The sequence below is a fragment of the Patella vulgata genome, chromosome 1, assembly GCF_932274485.2.
Source record: "Patella vulgata chromosome 1, xgPatVulg1.2, whole genome shotgun sequence".
NCBI classification, from domain to species: Eukaryota; Metazoa; Mollusca; class Gastropoda; family Patellidae; genus Patella; species Patella vulgata.
Genome location: NC_065879.2, coordinates 38,616,634 through 38,631,961, shown reverse-complemented (window position 1 = coordinate 38,631,961; position 15,328 = coordinate 38,616,634). Strand labels below are relative to the sequence as shown.

General features: G+C 35.3%; 1 protein-coding gene across 3 annotated transcripts; it reads right to left on the bottom strand.

Moving 5' to 3' along the window:
* Positions 1-6,687: 6,687 nt before the first annotated feature.
* Positions 6,688-14,580, bottom strand: LOC126808425 (uncharacterized). 3 transcript variants are annotated; one of them, XR_007674633.1, is made up of 7 exons: positions 14,566-14,580; positions 13,790-14,009; positions 13,575-13,623; positions 13,180-13,367; positions 7,760-7,953; positions 7,208-7,400; positions 6,688-6,837 (listed from the first exon to the last, which is right to left on the bottom strand). XR_007674633.1 is itself a non-coding variant. In XM_050533128.2 (6 exons), exons 1-6 carry the CDS (start codon positions 9,049-9,051, stop codon positions 6,734-6,736), a joined length of 951 nt encoding a protein of 316 aa, XP_050389085.1. In that variant the 5' UTR covers positions 9,052-9,091; the 3' UTR covers positions 6,688-6,733. The 3 variants fall into 3 exon arrangements, 1 of the variants encoding a protein (XP_050389085.1); XR_007674634.1 differs by lacking the exons at positions 6,688-6,837; positions 7,208-7,400; positions 7,760-7,953 and adding exons at positions 11,878-12,020; positions 12,353-12,545; positions 12,864-13,045; XM_050533128.2 differs by lacking the exons at positions 13,180-13,367; positions 13,575-13,623; positions 13,790-14,009; positions 14,566-14,580 and adding exons at positions 8,136-8,323; positions 8,524-8,584; positions 8,841-9,091.
* Between the last annotated feature and the right edge of the window lie 748 nt (positions 14,581-15,328).

Below are 15,328 nucleotides of genomic sequence, written 5' to 3'. Positions count from 1 at the left end.
TCTTCAGTGTTTTGTCTTCTATTTGTCAAGAGATAAATGACGCATGTGATATATCACCATAAACGGTTTTTTAAGTCTGAATACGTGCCTGGAGAAGTTGAATTTTTATGCGGTGGCATAATGCTCATTATGGAACTTGATCAAGGTATGGATGCAATAAAACTGTACAACAAGTTTCACCAGTCTCACCGAATGAGAATCAATTTTATCGTGTCCCAAATCCAATTGTTTATCTATGTTTAACCTGAGGAGAAAATGATCACCATCGAACTCAGTCAAGAGATTCGATTGATGAAGATCTGCACCTTAGTAGAAAAAGAGCCGTTGAGCATAATTAGTCATGGAATTGCAAATGAAACTAAAAACCAAATTTCATCACTTTCAAAGATATCGTGCTCCAAACAATCGAATTGCTTTTCACTCGCTTTACCCCGAGAAGAAAATGTCGACCACCATATCAAACATCTTCACCAACATTCTACTTGAGTCATTGAGTTTTAAAAAAAAGTATGATAGGCAGGTAGCCAGGTCGGAAGACAACACCAGAAAACCAAGGCTGTTTAATGTTGACTAGACATTGCGTAAGAGCGACCGACGACATAGGTGGATATTTTGAGGTAATGCCGAATAATAGATACTTTAACGATGAAAAGTCACAATTAGCCGCCTTTTGAGGTGGCGTAAATCTGTTGCATAGTACAATGTACCCACCTTCCATGTAAAAATGGGTTTGGGTTTTGATCATGTTGGTACGGAACCCTTATTTCTACGAATTCCATGTAATGAATAGGCATTCATTATCTGTATTTAACCAGAGCACCGAACTGAATGGTGATAAGAGAGTGTTTTAAGTTGTACTACCTACAGCTGCACCATTCATTAAAATATACCGTGATGTTCTTGTGTTCTTTAACATGAAAGGACTAATAAAAGAAATGTGCAATTTATAATACTTCGGGGTGTTGGGTGGCCGAATGGTTAGCGCGTGCGCGTTGTATGATAAGGTCTGCCATTGAGTCAACTGGCGTGGTTTCGATTCCCTGTTGTAAGTGACAAGGAGTAGGGTCGCCCGGGTACTCCGGTTTCCTCCCACTGCTAAAGACCCCTACGCGCAATCAAATTATTGAAATAAAATTGAACCCGAAAAATGACCTAGTTTGTGTCCTCTCTATCTTATAATACTTAATTTCGCAAAACAAAACAAATTGAAATATTCGGATGGATGAACAGAAATGCCAGTAAACAATAAAATAGCAACTCGAATCAATAAGATGCATTTAATATTTAATAACAAGTCATTTCACTGTGACGGGTTATAAACAATAGAACTAACCATCTGACTGTGTACTCCATGGTAAATTAACTATTGTCGTCGCGCCTTTCCTGTTTCTTTACTCTACAGTATTTGAAGAAATTCACGGTAAATAAATCGTTAATCCCTTTATTGATTTATGGGTCTTTTTTAATGGCATGGAAACTTCTATCTTTGTTCCTTGTTAATGTTAAATACATGACTTGTACTGCCTGAAAACGATTTTAACATGAAATGCAGATTTAAAGAACAATGTTAAATCAATTTTACATTATGCGTTAGAAATGTTTAAAGGAGCCAAGTCTCTAACTCAATATTTTCCATAATATTCGAAAATTAAAAACAAAAATTAGCATTCAATATTGATCCATTTCAATCCATATTAATGTTATGTTGCCGTGAAAATGTGGGATCCTAATATTTAAGACACAGTGAACGTTTTAAAGTATTAAACACGAGCCGTGTACCATATCGTGTACCATATGATAAAATAATATAAAAAAAAACGTGCAGAAGGGGCTAATTAGGCGTAAACGATTGTTGTTCAGTTTGGTCTGTTCGCATATTTCACCGAACATAATTGATTAGAAATTACAATTCTTTTTTAAAGAAATGAATATAAATCACTTTACATGTATATACACTCATATGACATTAATATGTGTTATTAGTCCCATTTATGTTCCCAAAAAGAGATACATGCGCCCTTTAAAGAGCTTCCAAATATACGTAGAAATCTTTGCTTAGGTTGAACCGTAGCAACGACTTGAAAATGCCGGAATAGACGCAAAAAAACGGAAAAAAACGGCTGAAAAAGAGAACGGTAATGGTTGCACGAACTGATAATTGCCCTGAAGACGAAATGTTGTTTTGTAAGACGTTGAGATGATAACTGTTCGAAATCCACAATTTATAAGACCGAATATTGTGACACTATCGGGTGTCACACCATCCTGTGATAAGTCTGCTAAATAGGGACTGTAAGACTATTCGAGTTACGGTCACCAAATAACGAATGTGACTATTTTATTCTAACATAACGTTGTGTGCACAAAAACAAAAGGCTGGAACAGTAGTTTTAGTAATAATAATAATATGCGTTTGTATAACAGAATACATCTCAAATGCACAGTTTATAACAGCGAAGATTATACGTATAAAAACATAATCCAAACATCAACAATACTACTAACAGACACACTGCGCCACTCACCATAATTTATTTGGGGGGTAATGAACTAACCCAAACAAGCTGTCCCTTCTAGAAAGCTCACCCAAACACATGAAGACAACTGTATGGTTTAAGCTATTACTTTAATCTAGCTTTAGTAATATATTACTAACATACCAAGGTTAACATTATGCCAAATAAAAATATATAGGTAAGGATCACAATACAGCATAACATTACTTTTTTAAATAGCATTCTCACTTATTTTTTCGTGACAGGTGCAACAGTAACCCATACATTTATAAATTCTACGACTAGCCACAATTCTTATATGGCTACCCCCATGCGTAAATCGACACACGCTATAGATACAAGGGTGGCCAATAATTGTGACCAACATAGCTATCTAGTTTCGTTAGTAGACCAGTTTATATTTGTCTTATAGCTGAGACTAATTTTTGAAGAACTTTGAAAAACTCCGGAACTGCCTATGGCTTGGTAATATTTTAATAATTGTTAATTTATGTTGCCTAAATTATAAATTATGTTTTCAATCTCAATCACTTATAGTCTTTCACCCCTTTCCCACCTGTTAGGTGACGAAAAATTGGTGAAAATTTAGAGCTTGCCAAAGAGACGAGAATTAACAATATATGGACAGTGGAAACTTACCACCAGAAGTGTCACACGTATTTTTTTGTTATTAACCCAGAATTAAATGTTTACCAAATTATAGCTATTTTTATGTGTCTACCCGTCACTCATTATTTTTGGGCGTGAGATCACTTCTCTACAAGAATAAAACCCAATAATTTGTTGAAAATATAATATAATGCTGTCACGAATTTAAAGAGTAAAAATACTACCAATAGTCTTACATATCTCCTGCCATCCAGGAGCTGATGATAAGTTCGAGAGCAACCATCTATACCACACTGTTGAACATGTCTGCAATTCTTAGCATGATGAGATAAAGTTAAGCAGCGAAAACAAATTATTGTCCTTAGCAAATCTCCATCTCTGATGTACATACAGGACACTTTAAATAAAAACTTGAATTTGTATTATTTGTAGCGAATTCGGTCTGGTGGATCAAATCCAGTTTTATTATGCGATGTGGCTTTTGGAGAACAGAAACCGTCTACCCTTCTTCGGCTTCAATGCGATATTTCACGTCTGATGATAACCATAAATGTAAACTAACTAAATTCTCTTCTTTCTTTTCTGATGCTGACGATCTCTTGAAGTGTGCTATAGTAACTGGTGATTTGGTTTGTCTAAACTGTAAAACACTGAATCTTCTTGAAATTCTATCGGTAAATTGTTCAACACTTTTCAAATCATTGCACATGTTAGGTTTCATCGGTGTAACTGCATCGAGGTGCAATAAAACCCTTCGCATTTTACCACCATATTTTTCATATAATCTTCTTCTGGCAGAATTATATCCCACGGTAGTCGCAGGAAATCCATCTACGACCTTTTAAGAGCCTCTCTATCCAAGTATTGGCGTAACTGTCACATTTTATAACCATCACATCAATGTACCCTATCGATGCATTGGTCGAAGGTATCTTTGAACAATGGATATTCTTTTTTATTTCCTATGAACTTTAGAATGGCGACTTTTTGTAACTATTAGTGCATATTTCTTTCGATTTCATATTTTGGTGGATTTGGTCGATTTCTGTAATTGAAATTAGGTTGACTATTATTTAGAGTTGTCTTCCTTTGAGTCATTTCTACAGGACTAGGCCCTTCATTGCGAATGCTTACTTTCATCAACGATAAATAATATGTACATTTACTGACGATATCATTTATTTGAGAGATATCATTAATACGACTAATTCTGTTTCATATTTATCTGAATCGATATCACACAAGGCTTCTAAGACATTGAAAACACGAATTATTTGTCAATTTAAATCAACATTGATGTTGTGATCTTACCGGGAAAAGATGGGCTTCTGATATCCAATATTTAAGACAAAATGAACATTTTACCATTGGTACACGAATCGTGTACCACAATGCGTTTCAGGCCTATTCTAACAAGGGACTCGAAGAACGAGGATAGACATTAAAAAAGTCATGTCAAACGGTGACGGCATATTCATATCGGGAGAGTATGCGCAATAAATACTATGTAGACTACAATACCCAGACGCTAGAAATTTTCATTCGATTGAGACTTCTGACATGTTTCGCCGAACGTAACTGATTTGAAATTAGAGTAAAAATGGAAACGATTGAATGTAAATCAGTTTATATATATTCCTATTACATTATTATATGCGTTCCGACCCATTTGTGTCAATTTTAAGGTCCAAAATATTAGCGATTTAGCTCCGTTAAATTGCAGTAGTACTTAATAAAGGATAAAATATACATTTAATGGTTATAGCATATACTCTATATTTTACCAATGGATATGAGGATTAACCACAAATAGTGCACGCAATCTGAATAGTCGACATAATGTAGTTGACTGTTCGGTTAGCCTATCTAATATCGGGTTTTATTTCCATTGGAAGTTTAAGTTTAATTACCACTTTGTTCATGATTAACTTGATCATTAAGGATTTTATTTTTCAGTTGTGTGCACCATTTGCCCGACATTAAAAATTGTTTATTCTATAAAAAAACATGTTGCATAAAAGAAAAATCAATTTTCATACGCCAAAACTTTGTTTGTGGATACTCTACAGGTCACAATTTTTGTGAGATTTTGACGAAACTTGAAATGAAGGTCTATCTCCCACAGATCTCGGTTCCTTTCAAAATTAGCATATATTGGCCCATAAATCGCGTTTTTAGCTTGTGGTACCTCTAGATGTCAGAATTGTTATCCGATTAACTTTCGAATACATCACCGTTGCACCATAATGTTGGTTGAGTTTGAATTTCGTGAAAATCGGACCACAACTGCCGGAATGTGTAAAAATAGTGTAAAAATGTGGTATATCAAGGTTGTTGACCCTTTAGAGGTCACAATTTTCATTCGGTTTTGATGAAAATTAAAATGCATGTTTATAACCCAAAGATCTTGGTTCCCCCATTGATATACGCGCATATCGGATTGTAACTTCCTGAATTATGGCCCTTGGCTGTATGGGAAATCGCGTTTTGAGCTTGTGGTCCCTCTAATGGTCACAATTTTTATCCGATTGAAAAACAAAACTTTTGAATATATCACCGTTACACCATAATGTAGGCTGAGTACGAATTGCGTGCAAATAGTGTAAAAATATGGTATATATCAAGGTTGTTGTCCCTCTAGATGTCCCAATTTTGACCCGATTGTGATGAAACTTGAAATGCATATTTATAGCCCAAAGATATTGGTTCCTTTCGATATTTGCTCATATCGGATATTAACGTCCTGAATTATGGCCCTTGATTGTTTGAGAAATCGCGTTTTTCGCTTGGGATCCTTCTATAGGCCACAATTTTTATCCGATTTAGAAAAAAAAACCTTTTGAATATATCACCGTTACACCATAATGTATTGAGTAATGTGATGTAATGAGTACGAATTTCGTGTAAATCGGAATAAGACTGCCTGACAAAATGGCTGCCCCACGAACAAAAAATGGTGTAAAAAATGTTGTATATCAAGGTTGTGGATCCTCTAGAGGTCACAATTTTAATCCGATTGTGATGAAACTTTAGATTTATGTGTATATCACAAATACAGCGTTTCCCGTCGATAATCACGCATATCTGAACGTAACTTCCTGGATTATGGCCCCTGATTGTACGAAAAATCGTGTTTCTTAGCTTGTGGATCCTCTAGAGGTCACAATTTTTATCCGATTTTAATAACCGTTTGAATATATTACCGGTCCACCATAATGAAGGTTGAGTTAGAATTTTAGGATGATATTTACCAGTTTTGTCACGTGACACATACACTGTTCAAGTTAACGTTACAAGGCTCAAGACCTCTTTTAGACCAAAAATAAACGTGTCTATTTGTTTGAGCATTATGTGTCGATTTGTTATTTATGGGATGAAAATCTTTATCAGACTTTGTGTTCAATAGTCGGAATAAATTGAACAGAATTAACATACACTACGTATGTATATCAGAATTGTACGAAAACCAGTTCTTGATTCCAAAGAGTTTTTGCTATTATGAACATACTTATATTTTATAATTATTTAAAGCTCATTATTTAGATAAGGAAAAGGAAAACAATTTTGAAATATTTAAATAAATATTTTATTATTCTACTTTAAAACATTTAGTTTCCTCCTCCCAAAAGGGTACCAATGGTATCCTTGCCGGCTTGTTTGGCGGTATCAATGGCTTTTTGGATGGTGGGCTGGGCGTTGTGGAAGGTTTGTCCTGTAATACAATAAAACAATATATACCATTAAGTAAAACAGAATTACGGTTGCCCATGTGTGCAATGACAAATTCTGAAATGTTCAGACGGATTTATTAATGAAATAGATTGAGGTAATATACCTGTTATTATAGGATGGACATACAGTTCACTTTTCTACAATTTCCTGCTGACATGACCTGTTATACATGCTTACTTTTCAATTGATGCCGGCCGTATCCATTGCACCTTAGAGCATTTGAACCCACGATATACTGGTTAAGTGGTGAATCCAGTATATTACTTAAACGTCTTTACTTTTGAACTCAATATACAAATTACCAGTTTTTAAAGTATGTTTCCTCAAAACAGATTTAGCAAAACACTTACCAAGAATATCAGTAACAGCATCAGTGAGAGCACTGAGGGCATCCTTTCCATGTCCTAAAAGTTCAGTTCCGACTTGTTTTAAGTTGTTGACGTGATTGGTGAGTTTTCCAGTCAAAGCATCAATGGTGGGCTTGACGGCTCCGAAAAGAGCGGTGCCGGCGTTTTTCAAAGTTGATCCCAAATTAGTGATGTGCTATATCACAAATAATGATAAAAAGGTTAGAAAAATAAATAAGAATTGTGCACTAAAAAACAAAAAAAGACAGCTATAAGAAGGAATGAAATTTGATCATATTGCACACTAAAATACCTGATATTGCTAAACAAAAAATAAGCCTTTTGATAAAATATTAAAAGGATTAGGAATCTGGTATTATATACATTAAAGGAGCTAAACATCTTGGATTTATGTCAAAATAAAGTACTGGCTTCATCTTTAGATGCAACACTTCAAGAGAAATTATCATATCATTGAAATCCAAAGAGTCTTTGTGTTTAGATAATAGACCATAATCCAGGTAGTGAACTTCCGAAAAGAGGAAAAATAATTACCGTGTTGACGGTGTCAATGACTGGCTTGAAGGTGGCAGCCAATTGAAGTCCAATACTTGAGAGTAAGTCGGAGATACCACTTCTCTTGTGGTGGGACAAATCACCAATCAGATTTTGAGCGGCACTTGACAACAATTTAGCTGGTTGTTCAATCAATTGTTTAAGGATGGAGCTCTGGAGAAGGTTGTGGCTTGCTACCACAGATAAAAAATTAAATTAGTTGGTCGTTTAATAAACTGTTTAGGGATGAGAAGGGCATGGCTTGCCTCAACTCAACAGATGAAAAGTAGTTTACATTTAGTTGTGATTTTCTCAAATTATTATAAATGGTGATAACGCGTTAACGAATTGGGGAAAATACAAACACAATACTTACAAACGACTTGATCAACGGCGTTCTTGAATACCTCCAATGGGTTTTTAAGGATATCCAAATTTCCAAATTGACTGGCAAGTCCGGTGATTTTGCTTAAGGCACCTTGGAAGAGAGTTCCGATGGTGCTTGCTACTTCGTGCACTTTACTTTCTCCATTTTGAATGAATTCCTGGATTTTGCTCATCAAACTAAAATTAGAAAGTATGATTTTTAGTTCTTATTTTTAGCATTGGCATCATTTCAACCCCCTTCCGTTGCTCAATTTCTTCAAATATATCTACTGGATTATGTAATTGAATGCTGATTTAGATCTATTGTATTTAATCAAGTGTAAATTCTAAGAAAGTATATAAATAATGGAATTACTTATGATATTTTAAAAGCTTACCCAAGATCTCGTGTGCCCACTGATGGTGTTGTTGTCTGACCACCTAGACTTCCCAATAGAGCTAGACGCAAAATAAAAGGAAAAATCATTTATCATATTTATGACGCTATCCTGAAAATCGTTAATTAAGTATGATTACAAAATTATCAAATGTTTTTGACAATATACAATACCTAATCTCTAACCAAACCTGTTGTCTATTTGTCTGACTGATAAACAGAATTTCAAGTCTAGGCCAGAATTCTCCAATGGAAATAGTATTACACTATTTTAGAGATGTAGATACAGATTGATCCACACAAACGTTTACTACATACCTTGAGCACCCTGGGCTAAGATCTGACTTCCAGTAGTTTTAAGCTCTTCAACCAGTTTACCAGCAGCAGTGCTCAAAAGTGGAGCTACTCCAGCGTAGACATTTTTCAAGGTTTCGCCGATTCCCTTGAGGGTTGTCTGGAATTGGTCCAAAAAGCCAGCGTTAGCTCCAGATAAAACGAGGGCAATAGTGAGAACAACAAGAACCTTCATAGTTGCTGATCTGTATGGATAACAAAAATACAATTAGTTTCCTGAAATTTGTTGACTATGTACAAAAATTGTAACAACCTAAACTCGTAGAGACCGAGAAAGGAGATAACCACAACAAAATACCCGAAGAAATACTTATTATGGGACTCAAAATCCTCCAATGTTATCAAAGTCAAATACACGATGAACGGATCCAACTTGCACTTCAATTTTATAAGATAAACCCTTCTTCAACACGTAAGCTAAAGCCTCGAAATTTCATACTTACTATACGATTGTGATTGCAGCAATGGAAGATATGCTGTTAATTCGACGCATTTAAAGGATTACGCGAGGGACACGTGACGTGCACAGCTGGGATTTTCCATATGATGTTTACTTATTTCCTTAGATAATCTCCCTAAAAAAATATGTCACCCGACATTTATCTGGTGCATGCACATGTTGTGAAGCAATAGTTTGAAATTTCTGTCTACCGGTCTGTTAAAATCTTAGAAGTACTCACGATTGTTCTTCTATATCTGCTACAAAATATACGAAAGCACATATGCTCCAACTATTTCAGGCTGGAAATGTTATAGCTTTCGTTTTCAAATGGTTAATAAATAACCTGACACGCGACTGTTATGCAAGATACGCCAACTTATTGCAAGAGATGGGCGGGGAACAGAAAAAGTAATAGGGTCCCAATGCTTCACATCGAATTTGAAAACAAAATCAGGTCAACCTGATTCAAGGTTTATCGTTATAATTTAATAACTCATATACAAGCTAACAAAGCTGTTTTAAAAGTAATGTTCTTATTGGTCAAGGCTTTTGCAAAGTTTTAGGAAACATTCCCAAAGTTATGTGGCTGATTGGTATGTCGTGATGTCATGGTGTCACCCTTCATACGACATTTTTAATGTGGTGGTGTCGGGTGAAAATGTCGTGATGTCAGGTTGTCGTGGTGTCTTGTTTTTACGCGACAATAGTACATTTTTAATATCGTGTTGTCGGGTGAAAATGTCGTATTGTCGGGTTAAAATGTCGTGGTGTCGTGATGTCGGGTTGTTGGGTTGTCACCTTATATAGGGCGACACCACGACATCAGGACAAGATACCAATCAGCCACCATACAAATTGGATACAATGAACAATGATCAAAATGTACAGTGTTCAATATGTTGATATTCTCTATCAATAATCTCCATTCTACAAGGAATTAACAAATACATTTTTTCAATAATGTACATTAAAAACACCAATATATATCTGTGTAAAACAAGTGTATTTCCTAAATAATTCAATAAGAATTAACAACACAGGCTGTATCAAACAAGAAATCGGGTTTTGATGTGCACATATATTTGTTAAGCTTCATCTGAGGGTCCACAAACTTTATACCTATTTCACATTTTGCGAAAAAAACAGGGCTACAATTCCACCAAAAGGCAGAGGACATAACTCTGGCACGAAAAATCCAATGAGTAGCAAATACGAACTCATCCAATATTTGTTGATGCCTAACAGACGTGCTAAGTTTCATCGGATAAAAGCCGTGACATGCTTTTACACTATTTGCGTAAATGGAAGTGGCCATTTTGACATGAAGTTTCGATCCGATCATCATTAAATGCATACTGAATCGTAAGCATGATGTAACGGTGATATTATTGAACTGTTTTGAAAATGAAATATAAACGGTAATCTTTAGAGGGTCCAAAAGCTAAAAACGCGATTTTTCCTGCAACCAGGATGCTAATCTAGGAGATTACGGTCCTATATGCGTATTATCGACGGGTACCGAGATCTTTGAGATATAGGCATATAGTTTAAGTTTCATCTACATCAGTTAAAAATGGTGACCTCAGCGGCATTTCCGGAATTTGAGAAAAAAAAGAGAAACAAAAGTAACCCATTCAACTCATCCTTTCCCGGAAAGTTAATATGGTCCATAAGATATAAATAATTTTATTGGATGACTGGTCATTTTTGCATCGGTAGTGGGAGTAATGTTTATATCTAGTCAAAATGTGCCCCCAAAAACGTAAGTAAACACTCAAGATTGGTCATCTGTTTCAAATGATCCATGGGCATTTGCAGTTAGGTTGGATTTATGTCTTCGTCCTCCTTGACACTGAAACATTGTTGTTCCATTGTTTGGTTGACATTATTATCAGACACCTGTTAACACGAAGGCAATTTCTGTCTATATTTAGTTGTTTCAATTTGAAGTTGTTTTTTTTAAAAAGTCAATTGGGGTTAGGTTTCTGTAACGCCTGTTTTCATTACGATTATCTACTGAAGAATCGACGGAGATACATTCACTTTAATATTATGTGACTATCCCTTTCCCATAAATTATAGGCCTGATGTCCATATGAAACCTTATAACAAAAGATAATGCTAGGCTAGAGGCCCATATATTTATCAGGTAATCTTCCATGGCATGAGTCATCTTATTCCAGGCCATGGCAAGCAGGATCCAATAATTATGTGTTTATTTATTCTTTCTTTAAAAGTTAAAACGTCCGTAAAACCCGATTGAGATATATTAGCGTTACTCTTCCTTTTAACTGTCATTCGAGTGAACATATGGACGCGTAAATATATGTATATCAATATTTGACATAAACTAGATTCTTACATTCTATAATAATGAAAGGGTAAAATTGTCGTAAGATTGAAATTCATCTAGTAGTTGCATCATTTGACTCAAAACCCCATATCTTGTCAAATCGAGAATACAGCATCAAGTGTTCTGTGTGGAGTTTCAGAAACCACCCCTTACTAATGCCAATAATAAAAAACCTTGATGTAACAAAAAGAAGAAACAAATTTGAAAATACTAAACAAATATTTTATTATTCTACTTTAAGACATTTAGTTTCCTCCTCCCAAAAGGGTACCAATGGTATCCTTGCCGGCTTGTTTGGCGGTATCAATGGCTTTTTGGATGGTGGGTTGAGCGTTGTGGAAGGTTTGTCCTGTAATACAATAAAACAATATAAATCATGAAGTAAATCTAATAGATAATTACGGTAGCATAGCTCTGCGATATATTTCAGAAAAATTTAGTAATTAAATGAAATGGCGTTACTCGTTACTTTGAGATTAACATCTAGATCACTTTCAGCGACTTCCAAACTGGCAAGAAATCTGCTGCACCCACTTCCGTGTTATTTAACTCATCACATCCGAACTCCTGAAAATGTGACCACTTCGTGAATCCTGTACCATAACCATACTTCTACAATTTCCCCTTGAATATTTACACTAGACAAGCTCTATATTACAATTTCTAAACTAAGACACTTACCAAGAATATCAGTAACAGCATCAGTGAGAGCACTGAGGGCATTCTTTCCATGTCCTAAAAGTTCAGTTCCGACTTGTTTCAAGTTGTTGACGTGATCGGTGAGTTTTCCAGTCAAAGCATCAATGGTGGGCTTGACGGCTCCGAAAAGAGCGGTACCGGCATTTTTCAAAGTTGCACCCAAATTGGTAATGTGCTACAAGACAAAAATAAAATAAATTGTAGCAAGCTTTAGTCTCAAATATGTCCTATTCTGTGTGTTCACTTTTCTATGGGCTGTAAACCCCCTATATGGCATTAAATATGTTGAAGATCCATTACGAACGTAATTAACATACAAACTTTTCACATCTAGATATGTATCAACATTTTAGATCCCTGTCGTATGTAACAACACATTTGACTGCTCTCGAATTGAGACAGTTTTCACCATATTACCATAAAGGCCCGTCCGCTTTATAATAGATGCATAACAGAATCCCAAATTTTTGGATATTACATAATATTTGATTACCTTGGTGACGGTATCAATGGCTGGCTTGAAGGTGGAGGCCAATGTTTGTCCGATAGAGGACAAAAGATCACTGATTGCACTTCTCTTGTGTCCCATTAGATGTTGGGCGGCACTTGACAACAATTTAGCTGGTTGTTCAATCAATTGTTTAAGGATGGAGTTCTGGAGAAGGTTGTGGCTTGCTACAAAAGATAAACGTTCACGATTAACCCTTTGTTTTGTTTTTCTATTAAAAATAAAAATTTGAAACTTTATGGATGCATAGCTATTTACAAACACCAATAAGCAAACAAGGAAATTCTCTTTTATTACTTACAAACAACTTCTTCGATTTCACTGATGAATTTGCTGATGGGTTGTCCGAAGAGTTGTGCGTTTCCAAGTTTTCCTGCTAAATCGGTGAGCTTGGCAACAGCACCGTTGAAAAGATTTCCAATGGTGTGGGAGAGAGTTGAGATCATACCTTCGCCATTCTTGACGAATTGGCCAACTTTATCAAGAAGACTGTAAATAATATAAAGCTAATGTGATTAGATAGAATAAGGACACTCTGCCTCGAAAATATCTTGGCAATTAGTTTTGAATTAAAAATTAATTTCAACAGACAGGTTGTACCTTAGCGATAACTTATCAATGGATACTGTGGTTAAAAACAAGTAATATTTCAGATGACAGAATTAGTTTTTGATGGTGTTGTTCTGTTATACTTACGCAACATCACGGGTGGTGGTTGTGCCTCCAGAAAGACTACCAAGAAGAGCTGGAATAAGAATGTGAGGAAGCCTACAGACGTATGTGATTTTAAATCAGTTCGGAGTCATTTCACATTAATGTAACCGTGTGCTAAATTGTACTAGAATTATATCTCTTTTTTAAGTCAACACGACAATAGGTATATATTGTGAGCAAGAACTCGAAGTAATTACCTTGTGCACCCTGGGCTAAGATTTGGGATCCAGTTGTTTTCAATTCTCCGACAAGTTTACTAACAGCACTGCTGAGAAGGGGCTTAACTCCATTGTATACGTTTTTGATGTTATCACCAATGGAACTAAGGGTGGATTTGAATTCATCCAAGAAGCCGGCGTTGGCTCCAGTTAAGACAAGAGCAATGGTTAGAATGGCAAAAAATTTCATCGTTGCTTTCTACAACAAAAATAAATAATGTGGTTACATTCATTGGTACTAAACTAGCTGGTTGTGGCAATGTGAATTACATTTGAATAAAAAACGACATAATAAGAGTTGGGCTGTTTTAGACGGTGAGGTAAAATGGTTTGCAATAGTTAAAAATTTCATTTTACTGCTTTATTGTATAAAAAAAACAAGAAATAATAAGACATGCATTCTAAAATTCATGAATTCTAGCATTGTATTAGAAACGTTGTATTTATATATATTACATCTTTTACAATGTGTTTACTGATAAATGGCATCCTATTATCTGAGAACATATACCCACTTCTCCAAACAATAGCAATCGTATTCATCAAAAAAGTAGGGTTTAACGTCCTACTTTTCTGCACCGACTGGGCTCGTGAAGACGGCCAAACGACATGCAGTGTGCTATGGGTTAAATTTTTACCCTGACAGCGGAACTATGGCCTACTCTTATATTGAATTGCAACTTCAAAAAAACAACCAACCAAAGACGGACAACAATTTTAATCTCCTAGTGAATAACTTGACAATCTATACTTACTAAGGTCTTTGTAATGAAATGGTTACTGACAATCTTGGGAGGAAATCCGTTGTCTTTTATACGTTAGACCACCTGGACATCGTTAATTTTTTCTCTGAATTGACCCGTCCATAAATAAATAACCTTTCTGATAGCACCATATTTCTGGGTCAAATTCAATTAGATCAAAAATGATACGATCATTGTTATATCTATTAGTTTCATCCATGTTGAGCATAGTCATGTTTTGTATTTTCAAAGGGTTATAAATGCAGGAATAACGCATGGAATATGTCATGTCGCATGGACAAATTCAGCTTTGCTTTATGAAATCTTAAGGTGTAGACAGGTGCATATCATACGTTTAACTTGTCAATTAACTATTTTGTAAATATCGTAAATATCAGCGAGGGGTGGGGTGCGTCATCATAGAGGTAACATGAACAAAATATTAAACAGAAGTCTGGAGAGTTTATAGGCATATATGACCAAACTGTACCTTAAAATCTCCGGCAATTTAGGGTAAAAGTTATAGATTGTGGTATAGGTTTGTGAAGTAAAGGATCTTAACTTGTTTTCCATAATAGTCGAAATTAAAAACATGAATTAGAAATTAATATTGGTCCATTTCAGTCAATATTGATATTATTATCCTGCCGTGAAAATATGGGATCTTAATATCAAATATATAAGACACAATGCACATTTTAAAATAAGCACACGATCTTCGCGATGGTTTCGGGTGCCATAAGTAATTAACAAAGAAAAACCCCTCCTACAGGAC